Source organism: Plecotus auritus (assembly GCF_963455305.1).
Source record: "Plecotus auritus genome assembly, chromosome: 1".
NCBI classification, from domain to species: domain Eukaryota; kingdom Metazoa; phylum Chordata; class Mammalia; order Chiroptera; family Vespertilionidae; genus Plecotus; species Plecotus auritus.
In genome coordinates this window covers 38,545,878-38,560,773 of record NC_137770.1, presented here as the reverse complement: position 1 = coordinate 38,560,773, position 14,896 = coordinate 38,545,878, and the positions used below count along the sequence as shown (strand labels likewise).

The following is a 14,896-nucleotide window of genomic DNA, read 5'->3' as shown; positions in this document are numbered from 1 at the left end:
CAGCACACTTGTTGCCACCACATCCTCCCATAGTTCTGGCTAATCACTCTGGTAACTGTACTAGAGGATGTCTACAACACACAGCAGAATCCTGGGGCGTTGTCCCGGGGACTGGAAGGCACACAGTTTGTTCAATCCTTTTATGGACTGGCAGCCAGATTCTGGCTCTTTACTAGGAAATTGTTGAGGGGCATTTATCCATTGTCATCTTCCTTCGCCTTCAGCATCAGTAGCGACTTCGGCTTTTGAGTGTGCATCTTATGACAAGCAGTATACAGGCACTTTACATGTTGTTTTAAAGGCTTACAAGCACCCTATGCTGTAAGTGCTATTTATAGATAAGGAGTCTATAAGTTTCCTTGCCCAAGGTCATCTAATTAGGAAGTGTAGAGCTGGAATTTAAACCCATCAGCCTGAGCTGAAAGACTCCTTTCCAATTTGCCTCTCAGTAACTTGGGTTTAAAACCCATAAAAGAGGCCTAGGAATCCCTCCCCATTCCCCACTTCCAGCTTTTCTGAGGCGGGGCAGGCATCTGTTTTCTTTAATGCCTTGAGAGTGATAAACAGTCCAGGTCATGGACTGCAGCACTTACTAGTTTGTGAAGCCGTTTGTGGAGCAAGTTCAGCTACTTACGTTAAGCCTCCTAACAAGGAGGCTTTGTTCTTTTTTTTTTTTTTTAATATATTTTATTGATTTTTTACAGAGAGGAAGGGAGAGGGATAGAGAGCCAGAAACATCGATGAGAGAGAAACATCGATCAGCTGCCTCCTGCACACCTCCTACTGGGGATGTGCCCGCAACCAAGGTACATGCCCTTGACCGGAATCGAACCTGGGACCTTTCAGTCCGCAAGCTGACGCTCTATCCACTGAGCCAAACCAGTTAGGGCGGATGCTTTGTTCTTTAGAGGACCCCTGAATGATCCATTAAAGAGTGAAAAATGGAATAAGAAAAGTGCAGCCCAATAGGTTGCAGAAGGACCTGGACTCTCTGTGTGTGACTTTGCACACTCTTAGGGTGAAAGGGTGTGAGGTGGAACTCAGTGTGCTTAGCCTGCCGGCTTACTGATTTCACACCAATGAAATGTCCAAACCAGAGCTTGGTTCCTGACTCCCAGCCAGGAAGGGTTTCTGTGCCTCTGTGCCTTTCTCTTAGACCTGCATGCTCCAGTGTCTACTGTAGCAGCTTTAACCAGATCCTCCGCCAGGGTGCACATTGTCTTTGCCCACTTCTCTTGTGAGCAGGGACTTATTAGGTGCATTAAGCACCCACAGAGGGTCACAGCCTATCCCGCATACTGGATGTTTGGTGTAGCAGCCATCTTCAGAAATGTAGGTATCTCCCCCTCTTCTATAAAAAGCTGCAAATGAGCCTTCTTCCTAAATGTGAAGACTGAAAATGTGAGACTTTCCATAAATCATTTCATTTTGAAAAGTCACATTAGTATATTAGGTTTATCTACATCCTCTGCTTTCTCAATACAATAAGCAATCTTAGATTTAAATCTGTTTCAATATACAAAAAAATAGGATATTGTGTTTTGTTTTGATAGGAAAGTAATGGTCCTTATATTGGGAAGGGAAATTCCAATTTAATTTTCTTGACTTTTCATAAATCTCCCACCTCTACTAGGGAGAGACTCAATGTAGTCTGCTTTTATATGTCCCACTCTCTTCAAGGTTAAGATAAATGTGTGCAAATTCTCTTAGTATTAGTGAAACATAATAAAAAATGTGAGTAGTCTTTAATTTGGGGACCGTTTTGTGTGATTAAGCTTAGGAACAAGGAGTGATGTTCATAAAAGGCTTGATTCTGAGCTGCAGAGACAAAGGATTGCTTAAGATTGTAGAGTTCAGCTGTGCCTTGGGAGATTAAACGTACTTGGCTGGATTTGTGCTGAATTTTCCAGAGGATGGTCTCATAGAGCTGTGAAGGAATTCACTGACTATTCTGCACACATCTTCTTCCTGACCACCCTCTGGTGACAGCTGTCCAGATGCATCACCAGCAAGAGGACAACTTTAGCAGAAACAATAACAGCTTAAAAACAAGACTTTACTGATTTTTATTTCAGTTGCCATAAATGATACTGGTATTTATGTTTGCTTTGGGCTTTATCCTCCTAATTGTGAAGTCAAAGTTAGACTTTAATTAACATCTAGTTACTTAATGCTGATACTGTTAACTAGAAAATAATTAAGTAAAGTCCCCCCTTGATGATTTGTTTTCCTGAAAGAAAAAAAGAGACTGTATCATTGCAACACATTGGATGAGAGGCAAACTTTTTTTTCAATACCCCAGTCTGTTCCCCAACCACGCATTTTATCAGAATTGGTAACAGGTGAAAAGATGGTGACTAGCCAAGCCCATGTTCAGAGCAGGATGAAGGCAAGGGACCAGTGATTCCATGGGTAGAGGCACCGGGGCCCAGAAGACCTGGGATACTTCTAATACAACTAGGGGGTCATGGGGTGAAGAGAAAGGAAAAGACTTTGTAACAGGTCTGTAAGCTTATTAGCATTCATGACTTTATAATAACAACTGAGATCTGTTTCCTTAAGCCTTGTTCTTCCAAGTGAGGCCCACAGACCTGCATCCGTATTGCATGGAAACTAGTCAGAAATGCAGCATCTTAGGCTTTGCCCCAGACCAAACAACTAAAAACCTGCATTTCAACAGACACCCAGATGATTCATATCCACGTTAAAGCTTGAGAAGCAGTGCTCTAGCAGATCCCTGGGAAGGGAGAGCGTGTGCACACACACACACACACACACACACACACACACACTCCATATCCTCATTTCCAAATGATGTTGAGTTGTTTCTAAAACTTAAGCATTTCCTCTGAAAGAATTGTCCATCATAGTATCAGGTCCAATTTAATTCTTCCTTTTTAAAAATAATTTGATGGAACCCACAAGTGTAAAAGACTACACTTTTCGTCTGAGGAATGGGAAACATAGGGTGGGAGGATTGCTGCCCACCTCAGCTTGATAGTGTGATAATGTTATTAACTTTAATTGTCAGAATGTTATTATTAACTACAGGTTCGCTCTTCTTTCTATCAAATATAAATAGTAATATCTCATCATAGTGTGATTATAGAATAGTTACACAAACATTTGGACAACTTAATGTTTAAGTTTTCTAAATATTTCCTTAAAGCTTTATTTGAAAGTGGAAATAACTAACTTTTAGTAGAGATAACAAATATGTGGAATTCTTGGGGCTTTTGCTCCACATTTTGGCTTGTAGTAAATCTTTGTTACAGATTTATTATTTACTAGAGGCCCAGTGCACGAATTTTGTGCACGGGGGTTAGGGGGTATCCCTCAGCCCGGCCTGCACCCTCTCCAAACTGGGACCCCTCGAAGGATGTCCTACTGCCGGTTTACAGGGATCAGGCCTAAACCGGCAGTCGGAAATCCCTCTCACAATGCAGGACTGCTGGCTCCTAACTGCTCGCCTGCCTGCCTGATTGCCCCTAACCACTGTGCCTGCTGGCCTGCTTGCCCCCAACTGCCCCCCCGCCACCAGCCTTCTTGCCCCCAAATGCCCCCACCGCCAGCCTGATCACCCCCAACTGCCCCCTGTGCCAGTGTGCTCACCCCCAACTGCCCCCCCTGCCGGCCTGCTCACTCCCACCTTCCCTCCCCACTGGCTTGCTCACCCCCAACTGCCCCCCTGCTAGTCTGCTCACTCCAAACTGCCCCCCCCCCACTGTCCTGATGACCCCCACTGACGGCCTGATCACCTACCACTGCCGTCCCATCCCGGCCTGATCACCCACAACTGCCCTCTCCTCTTGGCCTCTAACCACCTCTACCTCGGCCCCACCACCATGGCTTTGTCCAGAAGAATGTCCAGAAGGTCTCCTGGAAGGTCTCCCAGTCTAATTAGCATATTACCCTTTTATTAGTATAGATTGAGGCCTGGTGCATGGGTGGGGGCCTGCGGGTTTTCCCTGAAGGGTGTCCCGGATCAGGGTGGGGGTTCCCTTGGGGCATGGGGCAGTCTGGGCGAGGGGCCTGTGGTGGTTTGCAAGCCTGCCACACCCCCATGGGGTGAGGGTCTGCGCTGGGGGTGTGTGGCCAGCCTGGGTGAGGGGCTAAGGGCTGTTTTCAAGCTGGCCACACCCCCTTCAGAGTGGGGGTCCCCACTGGGGTGCCTGGCCAGCCTGGGTGAGGGGCTGATGGCTGTTTGCAGGCTGGCCAAGCCCCCCAGCGGGGACCTTCACCCCATGGGGGCATGGCCAGCCTGGGTGAGGCGCTGAGGGCTATTTTCAGTCTGGCCACACCCCCTGGTGACCCAGGCCCCCAGCCACTCCTTCAGCCATGGCTGGGGCGGGCAGGAAGCTTGGCCTCCTCTGTCACCAAGGGCAACCCAAGCCTCCTGCTTGCTCCAGCTCTGTGGCTGCCGCCATCTTTGTTGGGTTAATTTGCATACTCACTCCTGATTGGCTTGTGGGCATAGCGGAGGGACAGTCAATTTGCATGTTTCTCTTTTATTAGTGTAGGTTTGTGTTAAAAGTAATGGTAGCATGTAATCTGTGTGGTTTGTCTTGCTTGTACCATAATTTAAATATAGAATTGGATAAAGTAACCTCAGTTTTCTTTGCATAGAGAAAATCTCTGCTCGCATTAGAGAAGGAAGAAGAAGAAGAGAGAAGTAAAACTATAGAGAGCTTGAAGACGGCACTAAGGACAAAACCAATGAGGTAATTTTTTCCTGGGTAGTATATACTACTTATCTCTTTTCTTTTTTTCTTCTACTCTTCTCCTCCAGCCCTTCTTTCTCTCTTTCCTAATTCTTTTTTTTCCCCCTGCAATAGCCAAACTTTTGAGGAAGTCTTAAGTTAAAAGCATGCAATTGAACCATGGATAAAATACTTTAATCACTGAACATTCAATAAATTGATTTCCTTCAATTAAAAGATATGCAAGCAGCCATTAAAATGGCTAAAATTAAAAAAGACAGAGACTAACAGGTGTTGGTGTGGATGTGGAGAAATTGCCACCCTCACTAATTGCTGGTGAGAATGAAAAATAGTGCGGCCACTTTAAAAAACAGTTGGGCAGTTTCTCAGAATGTTAAACATAGTGTTGCCACATGACCCAACAATTTTTCTCCATAATGTATAGCAAATGGAAATGAAAAAAGTACCCTCCAAAAAACATACACAAATGTTCATATCAGCATTATTCATAATAGCAAAAACGTGGAAACAACCCAGATTCTGTCAACTGATGAATAGATAAGTAAAATATTATATATCCATAAAATGGATTATTCATCCATAAAAAAGAATGGAGTACTGATACACCCTACAACATGGATGAGCCTTGAAAATATTTGTGCAGTGTGAAAAAGGCCATACACAAAGGACCACATATAATATGTTCCATTTATAGGAACTATCCAGAAGAGGCTAATCCACAGAGACAGAAGGTTCAGTGGTTGCCTGGGTTTGGGGAGAAGGGGAAATAGTCTTTTGGGGATGATTGAATTGATAGTGTTCTAAAATCAGGGTGGCACAGGTTCACAACTCTGGGAATATAATTAAAAATCACAAAATTGTACATTCGAAAGTGTAAATTTTACGGCATTTGAGTTATATCTCAAAAACACTGTTATTGAAAAGAGGATGGGCAATCATCTTCCACTGTGTGCCTCCCACACCTTCGTTTTCCATCAATGCCTCTAAGGTTTGCTGAGGTGTTGGGCTCACCGGTACATTTTATTAGCACATGTGCCATGAATGAAGCCGACTGGTTTAACCAGCTTGGCTATATCTGGGTCATGTGTTTGGGTGAAAAGGCTGGAAAATAAAGATATATTTCCTTTATTTGACTATAAAATACTAAGAAAAAACCTACTGACTCATCAAAAATCTTATGTAGTTCTATGACAGAGGTTTTCTAGAGGGATCAGTTTTTCCCTCTGTGTGTGTTCTGTGTTCTCAGATGTCAGTGGGTATCCAAAACTAAATAAGTTTGGAAATTTCTGAGGTAGTCAGATAAACAGGTTATGTTACTTCTGAACTTTTCAGAGGCTTAACATGCAGATGTACATTCTGAATTACTCTTGATTGAATTTACAGTAAATAAGTACCATAAATATCAATAAAATTGATGTACGGTGATAAAGTGTTGCTTTTACTATTTTATGTACTTGGATTCTGAGTAGCATGCAATACAAAAGAAGGGTTTTGCTACAGAACCTTAGGGATGCAGGTTACCATTCGTTTGACAAGCAAATATCCTGGAGTTTAAGGATTCTCTTTGACTTTCATTGATAGGGGGCCTGCCTGAGTCAGTGCTTAGTACATAAAAGTGCATGGGGACTGGGTGCTATAATAACACAGGATCAGCAGATGACTTAACCTAAGACAAATGTTCTGAGTGCCTTTTTACTCCTGATTTTCTGTGGTTATGTGATCTGATAATTGGTTCTTTGTGTCAGTTGAGATCTGTTTACCTCAAATAGAGACTTTTTTCACATTTGTGGTTAGACCTGACCATTGGGTCTGTGTCGAGGAATAGACCAGAAATTCAGAAGACTTCATCAGTGTAAGCCTTTTGGTACTTTAGGAACTGCATCTTCTTCCTTTCTCCTGCTCCCCACCCCCTAAACTTTTCCATTAAAGGCTATTACAAAATTCCAAGGAGACTTAAGTCTGATACATTTTAACCTCCTCCTGACAGGTTTGTAACCAGATTCATCGACTTGGATGGCCTGTCATGTATTCTCAACTTTCTAAAGACCATGGACTACGAGACCTCGGAGTCTCGCATACATACCTCTCTCATTGGATGTATAAAAGCGCTAATGAACAACTCTCAAGGTCGGGCTCATGTCCTGGCTCATTCTGAGAGTATTAATGTAATTGCTCAGAGTCTGAGCACAGAGAACATTAAAACAAAGGTGGCTGTGCTGGAAATCTTGGGCGCCGTGTGCCTGGTTCCCGGGGGCCACAAGAAGGTGCTGCAGGCCATGCTGCACTACCAGAAGTATGCCAGCGAGAGAACCCGCTTCCAGGTGGGTGTGTTCCCTCTCCGCTTCTTCATTCACCCTCCATCAGGTCCTCTCCTGGCACTGAGCGGGGAACATAACTTGAGATTTCCTTGGTGGTGATTACTTACACCATGACAGCAAGCATTTCTTTCCTCTTCGGTTTTAGGACCAGCGAGTAGAGTATGCTTTCTATAATTGATCAATCCAGGGTTTTGGACTTACTGAACTTGAAAATGTGACCCCGGTTCCTACACACGATAGAGCACACATCTTTTGAATCCACTAAATGGGGTATGCCCTGAAAATTTTACAGGTTGCCCTTCTTAGTTTAGGATCAGCCTAAACAATGAGATTATGTCACCATAATTATACTCACATGGAAGAAGCAAGCAGAGTTAATGAAGCAATCTTTTATATTTTGTATGCATGTATATATGAACAAATATGATATTCAGAATTTTGAAAGAGTTTTTAGGCCTAATCTTTAAAAAGTGGCTTTCTATGGATCAATGTGAATCAAGCACATGATTTTAAAAATTAACTTCTAATAAAATGAGTGGAAGGTTAGTAATGATTCGGTCCTTTGTTTTTATATTTGTATCCTTGGTAGACATTAATTAATGACTTGGATAAAAGCACGGGGCGGTATCGGGACGAAGTGAGTCTCAAGACTGCCATCATGTCCTTCATCAATGCAGTGCTGAGCCAAGGCGCAGGCGTGGTAAGGACTTCATGTACAAAACATATATTATTAAAGAATATTTTTGAAAGATTACTGACTATTCTACAAAGGTAAATATGAGTTTTATCACCCTTTTACTTTCAGGAAAGTTTGGACTTCAGACTTCATCTTCGCTATGAATTTCTGATGTTAGGAATTCAACCTGTCATAGATAAACTAAGGGAACATGAAAATTCAACATTAGACAGGTAAGTCAAGCTGCACGGTCTGAGGCAGTTCATGCTTTTTCCTTGTGTGTAGCGCCACTCTATCAACTACTTGTAACTTGTCCGTGACATTTCACCAGATTGTCAACTCAGCTAATGCTGTTTATTATGTTAAGACTTTCTTGATGAAAGAAGCAGCACAATGTGTGGAGCACTTAGTGTAGGTTTTGGCACTAGCCCTGAATCCATTTCCTAGACTTGATTCTTGTGTGCCTGTGTTTGTAGGGTGTTTTAATAGCATCTCTTTAATTGTCTTTCAGGCATTTAGACTTTTTTGAAATGCTCCGAAATGAAGATGAACTAGAATTTGCCAAAAGATTTGAACTGGTATGTGGGCTTACAATTATTCTGACTTGACTCGTGAGCTCACGGAGTCCCCCGTTGCAACATGCGTTGTAGAGCCAGCATGCAGCAGTGTGACCTAACAGCAACATCAGAGTTCTGTTCTGCTATCTAAGTGGCAGGATGAGCTTCTGTTTGCCTTAGGTTTGCTTACCTTGCATCGTGGGAACTGAGGAACTTGGGTGTTTGACTTAGATTTCTTTTTCATGTGAAATAGGTTCACATAGACACAAAAAGTGCGACTCAGATGTTTGAGCTGACCAGGAAGAGGCTCACCCACAGTGAAGCTTACCCTCACTTCATGTCTATCCTGCACCACTGCCTCCAGATGCCTTGTGAGTGTTTGTGATACGTATTCTTCAGTGTTTGGGCATCATCCAAAGGGCTGTGTCTTCCAGACATGCTGATTAGGTTGGGTGCACACCAGGGATTTCAAACCTTGGTTTTGTGACAGCCCAGTGTATCTCCACACAGCCTGTGGGATGTCGTGAAGTTCTTAAAATGAAATTAATTATAACTTGCTTTGATTTTAAAAACAAACATATACCTTACAACACATATAGATAGGGGTAGAAAATTCCTCTCAAATAAGTAAATGATCATCGCAGGTCTGAATTCCAAAAACTCTGGGAAGCATAGGTACAGATGTAAACATCTCTCTGGCTCCGAGGCTGGGCTTTTGGGTGACCATGTTGAAAAAATATTCATTCTAGTTGAGAAATAACCTGAAGTATTTTCCACCACTGTTTTCTTTTTTAGACAAGAGAAGTGGCAACACCGTTCAGTACTGGCTCCTACTAGATAGAATTATACAGCAAATAGTTATCCAGAATGACAAAGGACAGGACCCTGACTCCACACCTTTGGAAAACTTTAATATTAAGAATGTCGTACGGATGTAAGTTTCTTCCTACTTTGCTGTCTGTAAGATAATAGTGACAGTGTAAGACATTTATTTTAATCCTACTTTAAAGTAGCAGCTGGGAGAACTGAAATGTTTTATAGGTCAAATAGGAATTCCTTGCTATACATGTGTATTATATCTAAGTCTCGTCTGGATTGCCAAGTGTATCAAGCATGCTGAGGGGTTCTCGGCAGTAGATTGTTTGTACCTAGAGAGCATGCATTTAGCAGTAGGCCTTTTGTGTGTTTTCTAATGAATGCTACTTTAACTATTATACAGGTTGGTTAATGAAAATGAAGTTAAGCAGTGGAAAGAACAAGCAGAAAAAATGAGAAAAGGTAAGTGATGAGGCCCTGACAAGAAAAGAAGTTACGTTATTTGTTATTGGGCAACTAACTCTACTTTCTGTATATTTTAGAAATTTACATTGATGCATCTTAATTGACCTTAGTGCATAAGTCTTTTTTTTTTTTTTTTTTCATGTCTTAAGGGCATTTTGTACTGGTTTTTCTTGAATTTAAGCTATTTTAGTTGTCATGCTACTTCCCAAATTTTATCCTTTTATTATAACCATGTAAGTTTTTTGAAAAAGCTTGAAGTATTTGCTGTTCAGTGTTTGTTAATTAAAATTTTCTTGGCTATTAGTCTTCTTAGCCCATCCCCTACTGCATAGTTGCTCTTTAAAGCACACTGGATTGTTAGAAATATACTAAGGAGCACCGAGGATTGCCCAGAATTTTAAAAGAGAAACACGGGCACTTGGTTTCAGCAGCCCAATTCTTCACATGACCTCACTTTGGCACCAGTTATAAAGAGAGCAATCATGCAGAGGAACACTGACCTTTGTAGATATATGTGTTATGTAACATTAACAGGCCAGTTACTGGTGAGTATTTGGATATGTCGTTGATAGTAACAGTAAGCATCGGATGACAGGAGGGTCATTTGTGCCCATCGCTGTGCCAGCCTCATACAGAATGGGTATAACTTTCTCTCCTCCTTCAAAATATTAGCAAATTAAAGTTGGCCCCTTTGAGAAAACAGTCATACTCCCAGCCAGTATTAATTGACTTCCTGTTCCTTGTCCACGTTACTCAGTCACAGCCAGTGAAATACAAGAGCACCCACCCGAGAGTTGAAAAGAAGATCCAAGAGCTGCAGAAGCATTTCCTTCCCTCTTGTCACATTTGTCCTTTTCCGTTGAACAGAAGGGCAGGGCCACACTGATAGGGGGAAATGCCAAATGTGAAGTTCTGTAATATTCCAAGTTCCTCATATGAATTCAGATTGCTCTCCAAAAAGTAAGGTTGCACATCCATTTTTAGAAATAAGTTCTAGAAACCTCTATAGAAAAAAAATAGGAACATTGACTAACATAGTAAAGGAAATTATATCAAAGAGAAAATGGTCAATGAGTGACATTTTAGGGATACATCCTTAGAGGATGGAGACTCAGGTGTGCAAGTTGATGAGAGAACTGAGGACATAGCTTTGCGGTCATTCCATCCTTCATTCCATGGACACTCATTGAGTGCCTGTGTGTGTCAGGCATGTGCTGGGCTCTGGGTCTGAGTCTCAGCTCTGCCCCTGACAGTGTGGGTAGGCTAAGCCCTGTTCTCTTCTCCTCCAGTCTCCTCTGGAAAATGAAGAGGAAACCTAAATCACAGGGTTGCTGTGGAGATTAAATAACAAAAGGAATGTAAGGACCGTAGCATAGTGTCCGACACATGCCGGTTGCACAATAAATGACAGGCACTTTTGTAGGCTGCGGTGGTACAGAGAAAATGGCCATGGTCAGTGGGAGGAACAGGATGTTTTAAAGCAAGGTCAAGGGTAGGGTGTGAAAGGAGACATAGTAAATAAAATTCTGTTGTGGAAGCTCCAAGTAGCAAAGTTGTATTAAAGAGGGCACGTATTGATGAGTTAGTCAGAGGGTGGAGGCTGTGAGGAGACAGGAAGTTCCGTGGCCCTGAAAGGTGGAGCATATCTGGGAAGAATTCTCTTTTGTGCAGCACTGAGTAAACGCTTAGCAAATGGATGATAAATGGATGCCATTTGTGGAGAGAATCCTTTAGTCTGGAGCTTACCAAACCTGGCATTACATCAGAATCATCTAGGGAGCATTTGAAAACCACAGACCCCCAAGCTCTGCCCCAGCCTGCAGAAGAGACTTTCTGGGATAGGGTCTGGGTTTCTGAGATGTTACTCCTTCAGGCGGTTCTGGGGTGAGGCCAGATGTCAGAGGCTAATGACTGGTGATGGAGAGTCAAGTCTTACAGCTGTCAGAGAGGAATGAAACGGAGATAGAAGAAGGAAAATGGGAGACAGGGAGGGAGTTTTCAGATGTGTCTGACTTCCCAAAGTGGTAGAAGTGGTAAAAAGTGGGTTAACCGTTACCTTCGCTCCAAAGCTGGTAAAAGCCAAGGACTTGGGTGTCTTGAACCCTTCTCTGCAAAGTCTGATTTTGGAGGACTCAAGAGGAAAAGTAAGAGACAGAGAAAGCAAAATTTTCAATGTGTTATCAAATTTGGACATAGACACCAACTCTGTATAGCTCTGCCCCAGTGGGTTATCTCTCTAGTGGGTTTACTGATATAAAAGGAATAGGGATTGTAATTGGGGCCAGGTATTGGAAATGAAGATCTACAGTCTAAACTTCGTTAGTCCTCTTTTCCAAAGCCCATCACACCCATTAGTGCTAGAGCGGCAGGCATATGGGTAATGCAAATCAGCAGGATTGGAAGTCAGTAAAACTGCAGATGAGAGCAGCTACTTTTCTCCCCATAGGACGGTGATTCTCATGGTCAGCCAGTACCACTGCCCTAAAGATATTTAATGCTGAGATGATAACCTTTGTTTTCACAAGTTTTAAGAACTATTTGCCAGAAGCATAAAATTTTTCTAGTCCAACTAGCCTTCTGCAAGGTGTGGAAGAAATGACTGCTTTGGGACAAACACTGGTCTGGCAGCAGCATTTCCTCACAGTGCAGGATCCTCCCTCTCAGCCCCTCTGTGAGTCAGACACAAGCCAGAAAACCTAGCTAATAAACCCTGACCTCTCTCTTCATTTCTAATTTGTGAATAGGCCCTTTTAATACTCATTTTCCCGAGTGTAGGTGAAGGGCCATGTCTATGACAGGATTCTGAATTAAGTTCCAAACAGGCACCATTCTCTTGCACAAGAACTGTGGCTCTGGAGTCTCTTCCTGTCTCTTACAAAATATTGTAGTGAATAACGTTGTTCATCTGAAGCCCCCTCTAAGTACGAACACCATTGAGCCCGCAAGCAGCTCCCCTTGATGGAGAAGAGGAATAATATTTACCTAATAAAGAACCTCCCAATCCTCAGTTTTCTTTGTAGAGAAGACGCTTCGGCTTTGAAGAGAGCCTGGTTTTCATGTCTGGCTGTTTCCTATGCAGAGCACAATGAGCTACAACAGAAATTGGAAAAGAAAGAGAGAGAATGTGACGCCAAGACCCAAGAGAAGGAGGAGATGATGCAGACCTTAAATAAAATGAAAGAGAAGCTTGAAAAGGAGACCACTGAGCATAAGCAAGTCAAGCAGCAGGTGGCGGATCTGACTGCCCAGCTGCACGAGCTCAGCAGGGTGAGGACCACAGGCAGCAGCTCCGCCCTCCCTTATCCTGTCCCTGAGCCCCTCATCCTAAGTAGCCAGCTCCTGACTTGAGGAGAAAACCCGAACCAGCTCCCGATTTACTGCATGGTTGTGAGACTCGCTCCCTCTGCTTTCATATAGACTGGGCAGCAGAGGCGATTTGGGGTGTGCATTTTTAAATACAAAAGGCTAATGGGAGAGTCCCATTAGCCTTTTAAAATAAAAACTGATTTCCAGAAAGCCAAACTGGATGATGGTTCAAAAGTGAGAGGTGTGTGAACGCTTTGCGTACAAGCACCAGAGCGCCAAATACAAAGGACCCACCCAATAGAGTCCACCAAGGCCTGGAAGGTCTAAGGCCTTACGGCCCCTTAGATCCCACAGTCTCAGAATTCCTCTGTAATTTCAGACAAAGTGTCAGACTCTCAAAATCATCCACTGAATTTATTTCTTCCATTGAGCTCTTCCTATTTTTATCTTTGCAGAGGGCCGTCTGTGCTTCAATCCCAGGTGGACCTTCGCCTGGGGCCCCAGGGGGGCCCTTTCCCTCCTCTGTGCCAGGGTCTCTCCTTCCTCCCCCACCACCCCCACCTCTGCCAGGAGGAATGCTTCCTCCTCCTCCTCCTCCCCTCCCCCCTGGGGGGCCTCCGCCTCCCCCAGGGCCTCCTCCCTTGGGGGGAATCATGCCACCTCCTGGTGCTCCACTGGGTCTGGCACTGAAGAAGAAGAACATTCCTCAGCCCACCAATGCCCTGAAATCCTTCAACTGGTCCAAGCTGCCGGAGGTAAGCCATTTGTTCCGCTCACGGTGTCACAGAAAGGGGACACAGCCCTGGCTGTTAAGTGATTTCATTTTCTAGTATGTACTCGGGATTCTCACCAGCTTAGATATTTAACTGATAAACCTTCTGAAATAAATGGCACATTGTTGAAAGCCAGCTCACTTTGAGCATCTGGTAGAATGAAAAATTGGGGATAGCAGCATCTTAAAATATAACCACGCCTATTCTTTTTGTGTATAGCTGTAAACCCTAGTGCTTATTAACTTAATGTTTGCAGAACAAGCTGGAAGGAACAGTATGGACTGAAATTGATGATTCAAAAGTCTTCAAAATTCTAGATCTTGAAGACCTGGAACGAACTTTCTCTGCCTACCAAAGACAGCAGGTAACAGCACATGCCTTCCAGATGCTACAGAGGAAAAACACATCCTCATGCATGATCCCTGGGCCACCTGCCATACCCATGCCATGATAGGCATCTTAGTTCTAGGCTGTTTGGTCTACCCTGCATGTTCCTGCAAAGCAGCATGGTGTATGTGTCCACACGTGTATGCCTGTCAGTGCGTGTGTGTGAACATGTCGAAGGTATATAAGCTTCTTGTTAGGGAGCTTCATACCCTGGTGTGTGTCCAAGACCTTGTCTCCACTGGTGGAAGTTCTGTATATTAACTTGCTTAGCCAAAATAATGTTTCTTTCTGAAGCCGTTATAGTTTATCTGACTTTGGAAAAAAACACACCATATCAAATGGTTATCAGAAGCAGACTGCTTTTTTCAAATTGAAGGAACCTTTAGAAGTTTGGGGGTCGGTGAATGGCTGTAATTTGGCAGCTAGCTGGAACCTAGAGAGAAGTTTTTACTGTGTCATGAACACGATCAACTCAGAGTGGGGCTGGGAGGCTGAGCAAGCGTGCAGGTGGCAGTGATACAACTAGGACTAGAGAAGCTTCGGGAAGTGAGCAGAGCCCTCGTGATAGTGGTGAGAGTATGTGATCCAGGCTGGCTTACATGGCCAGGCTGTCCCTGTGATGCCGTGAGCCCCGGTCACATCTGCGTGATACCTCTCACGTGGCCCCGAAGAGGTCACAGCAAGGTGGCCAGGTTCAGAGTTTCAGAAGAACAAGGAAGAGGTGGAGTGGGCAGCCAGAGACCTGGGAAGGGGAAAATGAAGTCCCCGAGTGTGAGAAGGAAGATTCTTAAGGGTGACAGTGGGAGGGAAATGATGAGGAAAGCGGAGTGTGGCTTAAACAAGCAGCACTCTGGTGCCGTGCATCTGCCAGGGGCAT

General features: G+C 43.7%; 1 protein-coding gene across 5 annotated transcripts in view; it reads left to right on the top strand.

Moving 5' to 3' along the window:
* DAAM1 (dishevelled associated activator of morphogenesis 1) overlaps window positions 1-14,896 on the top strand; it is a 181,938-nt gene that overhangs the window by 123,833 nt on the left and 43,209 nt on the right. For all 5 annotated transcript variants that reach the window (XM_080671981.1, XM_080671982.1, XM_080671979.1 and 2 more), the window contains 11 exons: window positions 4,627-4,721; window positions 6,709-7,042; window positions 7,629-7,739; window positions 7,845-7,948; window positions 8,227-8,293; window positions 8,526-8,643; window positions 9,068-9,206; window positions 9,492-9,550; window positions 12,633-12,820; window positions 13,315-13,614; window positions 13,889-13,996. In XM_080671981.1, coding sequence (XP_080528107.1) covers window positions 4,627-4,721; window positions 6,709-7,042; window positions 7,629-7,739; window positions 7,845-7,948; window positions 8,227-8,293; window positions 8,526-8,643; window positions 9,068-9,206; window positions 9,492-9,550; window positions 12,633-12,820; window positions 13,315-13,614; window positions 13,889-13,996 — 1,623 coding nt within the window. The remainder of the gene's footprint in view (window positions 1-4,626; window positions 4,722-6,708; window positions 7,043-7,628; window positions 7,740-7,844; window positions 7,949-8,226; window positions 8,294-8,525; window positions 8,644-9,067; window positions 9,207-9,491; window positions 9,551-12,632; window positions 12,821-13,314; window positions 13,615-13,888; window positions 13,997-14,896) is intronic.